Below are 7,741 nucleotides of genomic sequence, written 5' to 3' on the forward strand. Positions count from 1 at the left end.
ATCGACTCATGGTCCTCCATCATAGGGTTTCTATATGCATGTTGAGTGGGAATCCGTACTGTGTAAATAACATCTTCTCCTGATCCGTGTGTGGGCGAGCTTGACAACCGTGGGCATATGTGGGCACCTTTTGAGATTGGTGGGATTGATCCTCCTTGTGCTTGCTTAAAGTGCTCGCCGCTTACAGCTGGCTTGAGCACTCCGCACTTGCCCCTCGGGGCTGGCTTGAGTGCTTTACTGCTGGCACCCGACTACTCGTAACTAAAAACAACCCCTTCTATTTTATTTTTTCTGAATTTATGCATAGAAAAATGTGCAATACCCACACTTGTGCAAGAATTAATTCCATTAAAATTAATAATTTTGAAACATGCTCTACATGAGAATGTATGTCCCCCAAAAACTAGGTTAAAAAGGGTGGTAGTAACTAGGGTTTGATGGCCCCCATCCAGTCTGGGTTTCTAGCAAGGACCTGAATCTTATCTAAACTTTGGTCCAGTCCGATCATATTCGGTCCAGATCTGGTCCCGGTCCAGTCATGTTGACTAGTTAATATCAAAGTCAAAGAAAAAACTAAAAAAATGTCATGGAGAAGACACAGGAACAAAGAGAGAAGAGAGGGAAGAGAGAGACAGAGGAATAGAGAGAGAGAGAGAGAGAAAAGAGGCAAGAGCTAGAAAGAGGAACATAGAGACAAGAGAGGCAATAGAGATAGACAGAGGAACATAGAGAAAAGAGAGACAAGATATAGACAGCGGAACATAGAGAAAAGAGAGGCAAGAGAGAGAGATAGAGGAGCAGAGAGAGAAGAGAGGCAGGAGAGAGACAGAGAGAGAAGAGTGAAAGAACCCGAACCGTTGCTCCCCAAGATCAAGAAGAACAAGAGAAAGAAGTTGCAAAAAGAAAGAGGGGAAGAGAAAGATAGAGACAGTTAGGATCATTGTATTAATCCATCAAGATCTAGTTACATGTGAGTTAGCATTTATATTACTATATAATAGTATATTATGTAGGACTCAATCCTAGCCGTTGTAACTAATTGTAACGGCTAGATTAAGACAAACTTGAACCGTTTGATTTAAGCCTATCTATGTCAAATCCTAACCGCTAGATGTGATCCTATCTAGATTGAATCCGGACTCCTAGGTATAATCCTAAATTTAATCCTATCAGTCTATTCTCTTATTGAGAGAGGCAAGAGAGAAAGGCAGAGGAACAGAGAGAGAAGATAGGGGAGCTTGAAGATAGAGAGATAAGATACAAGCAGAGAGAAGACGGAGATACAGAGAAAGAAGAGAGATAGATTGGTTGACAGAGGCGAAGGGAGAGAAGCGAGACAAGCTCGAAGATAGAGAGAGAACGTACTGACCAGAGAAGATGGAGATATAAATAAAAAAGAAAGAGAGAGAGTCATACAGGAGCGGATAGATAAGAGAGACAAGCTCGAAGATAGAAAGAGAAGAGACAATACACATGACGGAGAGATGGAGGAAGAAGAGAGAGGGTGACAGAGAGAAAGGAGAGAGAGATATGACAGATATCATTATAATGATAGAGAAAAGAGAGATATTTGACAGACGTAGAGATAGAGAGAGGAGAGAGATATGTCAGACGTAGAGATAGAGAAAGGAGAGAGATATGACAGACGTAGATAGAGAGAAAGGAGAGAGATATGACATACATAGATAGAGAGAGGAGAGAGATATGACAGACGAAGAGATGGAGAGAAGAGAGAGATATGACCAACGTAGAGATAGAGAGAAGAGAGAGACATGACAGAATAAGAGATAGAGATAAGGGAGAGATATGACAGAAGAAGAGATAGAGAGAAGAGAGAGATATGACAGACGAAGAGATAGAGAGAAGAGAGAGATATGACAGAAGTAGAGATAGAGAGAAGAGTGAGATATGACAGACGTAGAGATAGATAGAAGAGAGAGATATGACAGATGAAGAGATAGAGAGAAGACAGCACTATGACAGAAGTAGAGATAGAGAGAAGAGTGAGATATGACAGACGTAGAGATAGATAGAAGAGAGAGATATGACAGACGAAGAGATAGATAGAAGAGAGAGATATGACAGACGTAGAGATAGACAGAAGAGAGAGATATGACAGAAGACGAGATTGAGATAAGAGAGAGCTATGACAGAAGTAGAGATAGAGAGAAGAGAGATATGACAGACGAAGAGATAGAGAGAAGAGAGAGATATGACACACGTAGAGATAGATAGAAGAGAGAGATATGATAGACGAAGAGATAGAGAGAAGAGAGAGAGAGATATGGCAGACTTAGAGGTAGAGAGAAGAAAGAGATATGACAGACGTAGAGATGGAGAGAGAGAAAGATAGACTAAGCGGCAGAGAGAGAAAGAGAGAGACTGAGTGTCAGATGGAAAGAAAGACGGAGGCAGAGAGAGAGAGAGAGAGGAAAGAGACAGAAGAGAGAGAAACAGACAAGAGAGGAATAATACTCGTACGTGACAGTCATTGAGTTCTCTGACAGCAGAATAGTATAAAAACCCAGCAACAACATCAAGAAATTTGAAGAACAACAACGACAACGACGACGAGGTGGGTTGGCTTTCGACGTTGTGATCATCTTCTTCTGTTCTCGTTGATGAATGTTTTGAGCTCGTTGTGATACTCAATCTGCAGATCTTCTTTACGTATCGCTTTCATCTTTGCAATATGGCATCGTTCATCATGCAAATGAGAAAGGAGCTCGTGATCTTGATTCTGGATCTTCTCGATGAGGCAAACTTCAAAGAAACCATTCGCAGGTCCGCCACTTTATCCATTCTAGTTGTTTCGGTTCTTATTGGCTCGTTATTTCTGCGCAATTTTGATGAACTACATTGTAGTTTGGAGCGGGAATCGGGATGTTACTTCAACATGAAGCATTTCGAGGAGCTATTTCTGGCTGGAGAATTCGATGCGGTGGAGAAATATCTTAGCGGATTCATAAAATTGGAAGAATGTCAAAGATCTGTGGATATTTTCTTTGAAATACGAAAACAAAAATACCTCGAAGCCCTCGACAAGTAGGTGCCGTCTCACCCGCTCTGGAGTTTTCCATATCCTTCTCAATGTAAGGATCTGGCCTTATGGGCAATCAACCTTACAGGAACGACCGAGGAAAAGCTGTCAAAATTCTTAAGGACGATCTCATGGTTTTTTCGCCTCACTACAAAACACTGATTGACGAGATGAAACATTTTATCACCCTCGATAATTTCAGGTGCGTGGCCCTCTCTCTAAATTATTTTGGGAATTTTCTTGGCTTTCGGCTGATAGTTAACAATTTCCCTCTGTTTAAGGGAATTTGAGAAGTTTTCCTACTTTGGTGATGCGAAAACTGCAAGAAGAACCTTGCTTTTTAAGCTTAAGGCGATTATTGAAGCCCATCCTTCGATCCGTGATAAGATGATATTTCCTTCATTCAAAGCAGGTCGATTGAGGACGTTGATCGATAAGAGGTTCATATCCGCTATCTTTCTTCAATTTGATCTCTATTTTCTCTGGACTATCTCTTTGCGGATGTTCCTGATCTTTTTTTTTTGCATTCTGTATACCCATCTTAATTATATTCTTAATTTTTCTAGTCTCAGATGGCAACATTATTGCTGCAAGTACCCCAGGCAAAAGCCGGACTTTAAATCCATGCTGACTGATCATGTATGTGCCACTTCTTCTGGTGCCCATGGACCACCTCGATTCGGCGTCCAACCCATAATGCCTTTTTCAGTAAAATGCGATTTGCCAATTCCCAGCGCGCATGGGGTAGGTAATTTTTTTTTTTTGTTCTATATTGACCGATACAATTGCTCATATATGTGACAGAAAATAATGAATCCTATGGACTGTATTTGTGCAGGCATTCCGGGTGTGGGGGGCTCCATCAAGAACTCTTCCACAAGGTTGTGATGTTTCATTGTTCTTTAAAATCTATGTTAAAATATATTTATCAATTTAAGATGGCAGCAGTGTCATTGATGAAAGATGAAAAAACTGCAGCCGTATACCTAGCTGACTCCAAGATGAAGCAGATATGTTCAAGCCAAGATGTAAAGGACTTCTATGCACTAAATTGGTTCTTCATTATGTGCTGTGACTTGGATTTATCCATACCTTAATTTATTCTTCTAAGTTGCCTATGCTGGTTTTGCTCATCAGACAAAAGCATATTCTCATGAAGATCTTCCCAAAACTGTGGTCCGAGCCCTTATTCAGGGCTCACAGGTCACGAGCTTGGATTTTCATCCACATCAGCACACACTCCTTCTAGGTAGCTCCATCGGATCAGAAAATGTCAACTTTCCAATGTCTTCCTAAATTGTCGGATACGATATTTGATTTCCTTCATCTCCTTGCAGTTGGAACAAATGTGGGCGAAATTTCAATATGGGAAGTGGGATCCGGTGTAAGGAAAGCCCATAGAGCATTTAAAGTTTGGGATGATTCATCATGTTCTTATGTCTTGCAGGTAATGTGTTTGATTTATCATATTTTTTCCTTGCAATTAACACAAAACAATCATAACCAAGTATATCAGTTCCTTACTATTTTTTATTTAGTCTACATCAATGGATGACTTCTCAATATCAGTTAATCGGTGCCTATGGAGTCCTGATGGATTAATGATTGGTAATCTCTCGTTCCAACAGTAGTGGAATGCGTTTGTTGATGAGAGAGAGCTAGGCGTTATTTTCTTACATTTTATTTAACTTGGTTGAAGGTGTCGCCTTCTCTAAGCATCTTGTGCATACTTACATGGTTTGGCTTACTGGAGATCTAAGACCACACCTCGAAGTGAGGCCGACTTGGTTTTTTTGTTTTCCCTCATTTTCCATTTTGCTTTAATTCTTTTTTGGAAGAAAAAAATCATTAGACATGATAAATATGCATCTCTAACTTGGGTTTTCAAAACAGATTGATGCTCATATTGGAAGCGTTAATGATCTGGCTTTTGCTCATCCCGAGGAGAGCTTACTAATAATTTCTTGTGGTGATGATACGACAATAAAGGTGACACATGCCTGTTCATCAGATGGTCTTAATCAGAATGTATTAGTCAGGTTGTATTTACTGGTCAACAGGTTTGGAATGCCACGCATGGACAGATGGAAATTATATTTGAAGGACATGAGGCTCCTGTTTACTCCATCTGTCCTAATTTGAAGGAGTCTATCCTGGTACAAGAGTGAATGACTAACAGCATCCACTTTCTCTTAAACTCTGGTTTCTCTTTGATTCTTTGAACAATGTTGAATTTCAGTTTCTAGTCTCCACATCACTTGATGGCAAAATCAAGTTGTGGAAATATGGCTGTTCTGCGTCCTTATTTGATTTTGAGGCACCAGGTCATGAGTGCACTGTGATGGCCTACAGTGCAGATGGAACCAGGTAAACAATCTGTTAAGATCCCCGACACCTTTCATGGATGTTTTAGTCGTCTGTTATTAATATTTCCCGTAAGATACTTGTGGCCTTCCACTAAGGAGGGGAGAAATATAGTAGTAGTTGAATTCAGCAGATTTGGTGGGGATTTAGGCGTTTATCTTGGTTTTTAACCACTGTTCTTCTATATCTCTATATCGCTTTCTACCTTCCAAATCATTCGTGATGGGACCTACCCAAGGTCTCTATAATAAGCTCATCTTCTTAACTTTAGTTTTTTTTTTCTGAAATCACATTTATAATGTTGATATCCTTTTCCGCTCGCAGACTGTTTTCTAGAGGTACCAATAAGGATGGTGATTCACATCTGGTTGAGTGGAATGAGGCAGACATCACAATCAGAAGATCATACTGGGGCCTTAGTAGAAAAGCTACATCCATGATTCAATTTGATACTATGAGGAACTGTGTTTTAGCTGCGGGAGATGATTTTAAGATAAAATTTTGGGACATGGATGACGAAAATATGCTGACAGAGACAGAGGCTGATGGAGGATTGTCTGTCAGTATTTCACAGTCCTTTGTGGTGTTTCTAATAGTTTATTGAAATGGTCTATCCTTTGATGACAGGCCTTTCCTCACTTGAAGTTCAACAAAGATGGATCATTGCTTGCAGTTTCCACAGTGGATATTAGATTCAAGATATTTGCGAACCCTCAAGGGCAGAAGTTAATAAGATCTTTTGAACGCAGAGTGTAGGAGAATTCCGGGTATTCCTCTTTATATGTCAACAGCAAGGTCTCCCCTTTCCTTGGTTTCCTTTTACTACTATCCAAAATAACAGACTGATAATCATGGATATATGAAATAGGATAGCTAAATTCCTGTTGTCATCTTACAGTTTTTATTTATGTTTTCCCATGAACTATGTGTCTTTTATGGGCTATATTTCTCTGGTGGCTTCTTATCAGACAGACAAAACCCGTCCTCTAGTAGAGACTCCAGGACAAGTAATAACTTTTTGGTCCTTTTAGTTTTGTTCCTCATCAATGATGACAATGAAAAAGACCCTAACGAATTGGCATCTCAAATCGTCATCGTCATTCGTCCAATCTCAAACATATATGACGATGACAATGAATTGATGAGATTTGGGATGACAATGATGGTGATGGAAGTTTTTCTGATATTGAAGACTCTTTGTTACCCTCGTCCTCTTCAATAGACCAATTAATGTTTAGTCAGACATCTTTATTTACCCCTGGCAGATATCTTGCTCCAGTATTTATTGCCTGAGTTCATCTTTTTTGTATTAATACCTTGCAGATTACAGGTGAAAATAATTTAAACTAAGTTGACACACCAAGATTATCAGATGCTGTGGAAAAGCTAAAAAACTTGACCCCAATGGTTGATTTTATACAGTTCAAAGCTATTGCTTTACCGTATTCAGCCCCGCCTGGAAACGTGCCTGAGAGTAAGGTCAGGGATTAACTTGTTTGATATTTAACTTGTTTTCATACAAACTTTCTTGTGAGATTCACCGGAGATTATACAAGTGCAGTCAATTGAAGAGGGACTCATTAAGCCTCACCAGCCCCACAAGCCCAGCCTGCCTCCAAGTCTTAATGCCGTCCACGCGCAAAGGTGGACAGACTACTGCACCTCTGTGAGTTCCTTGGTATCTCCTTCTCAATCCCTTCTTCTCTCAGCTATCCCCTGACCTCTCACCGTCTTCTTCCTCCCTTGCAGCCCACAATTAAACTGCAAGAGAACTTGGCTTCCCTCTACCTCGTCGTTGACTCTCAAAACAATATTTCTGTTTGATGTCTTTTTGAGTTTCTCATCGTAGTATGATATGATCGTGGTTCCTCCTCGGGGATATCTTGTCTTCTGGCCTTTAGCAGCAATTATGCATTTCCCTTTTCATGTTCCCTTTCAATAGCTCAGCCCTCAGTTTCATTTTGAGACAGATAATGACACTCCTATATAACAACTCTCGATCAGTCATTTTTAGCCTTTACCTCAACTGCTAGGCCGTAAAATTTAGAAATGTCATTCCACGGATAGAAACTTTTCTTTAAAGGTTGGTCTCTTTCTTTATTGGATAAATCTGAAATTTCCTGAATGCTAGGCATTCAAATTACAAAATATCTATGCATTAAGCTGTTCCTCCATGGTACATTAAATATTTTCCCCAGTTATGGCATTAATCTCTTGTTAAAGTTGTACCTCATCTTAAAGTATACTTGTTCAATAGCATCTTTTTTCATACGAAGATGCCTCTAGGACCTCATATAAAAGTATAAAAGCTTGGAACTAATTTGGTTCATGCAAAAG

The 7,741-nt window shown here is 39.8% G+C and overlaps 1 protein-coding gene across 6 annotated transcripts; it reads left to right on the forward strand.

Annotated features, from left to right (window-relative positions):
• Nucleotides 1–2,376: 2,376 nt before the first annotated feature.
• On the forward strand, nt 2,377–7,336 carry LOC144712436 (protein TOPLESS-RELATED PROTEIN 2-like). Of its 6 annotated transcripts, none has more exons than XM_078586704.1 (20): nt 2,377–2,575; nt 2,660–2,784; nt 2,866–3,045; nt 3,129–3,242; nt 3,322–3,480; nt 3,607–3,784; nt 3,879–3,921; nt 3,986–4,068; nt 4,178–4,289; nt 4,378–4,487; nt 4,579–4,648; nt 4,740–4,813; nt 4,934–5,029; nt 5,101–5,196; nt 5,280–5,407; nt 5,729–5,963; nt 6,032–6,171; nt 6,728–6,883; nt 6,966–7,070; nt 7,154–7,336. In XM_078586704.1, exons 2-17 carry the CDS (start codon nt 2,693–2,695, stop codon nt 6,158–6,160), a joined length of 1,899 nt encoding a protein of 632 aa, XP_078442830.1. In that variant the 5' UTR covers nt 2,377–2,575; nt 2,660–2,692; the 3' UTR covers nt 6,161–6,171; nt 6,728–6,883; nt 6,966–7,070; nt 7,154–7,336. The 6 variants fall into 6 exon arrangements, with proteins under 6 accessions (XP_078442830.1, XP_078442831.1, XP_078442829.1 ...); XM_078586705.1 differs by having other exon boundaries at nt 2,379–2,575; nt 6,032–6,199; nt 6,966–7,082; XM_078586703.1 differs by having other exon boundaries at nt 2,379–2,575; nt 6,032–6,199.
• Nucleotides 7,337–7,741: the final 405 nt, after the last annotated feature.

The sequence above is a fragment of the Wolffia australiana genome, chromosome 14 (genome assembly GCF_029677425.1).
Source record: "Wolffia australiana isolate 7733 chromosome 14, ASM2967742v1".
Lineage (NCBI taxonomy): Eukaryota > Viridiplantae > Streptophyta > Magnoliopsida > Alismatales > Araceae > Wolffia > Wolffia australiana.

Excerpts from the sequence above, each read along its gene's own strand:
- LOC144712436 (XM_078586704.1), top strand. The coding sequence starts at position 2,693 with ATGGCATCGTTCATCATGCAAATGAGAAAGGAGCTCGTGATCTTGATT. Across the intron at positions 3,785-3,878 it reads CAATTCCCAGCGCGCATGGG|GCATTCCGGGTGTGGGGGGC; the intron begins GTAGGTAATTTT and ends GTATTTGTGCAG. Across the intron at positions 5,197-5,279 it reads ATTTGAAGGAGTCTATCCTG|TTTCTAGTCTCCACATCACT; the intron begins GTACAAGAGTGA and ends GTTGAATTTCAG.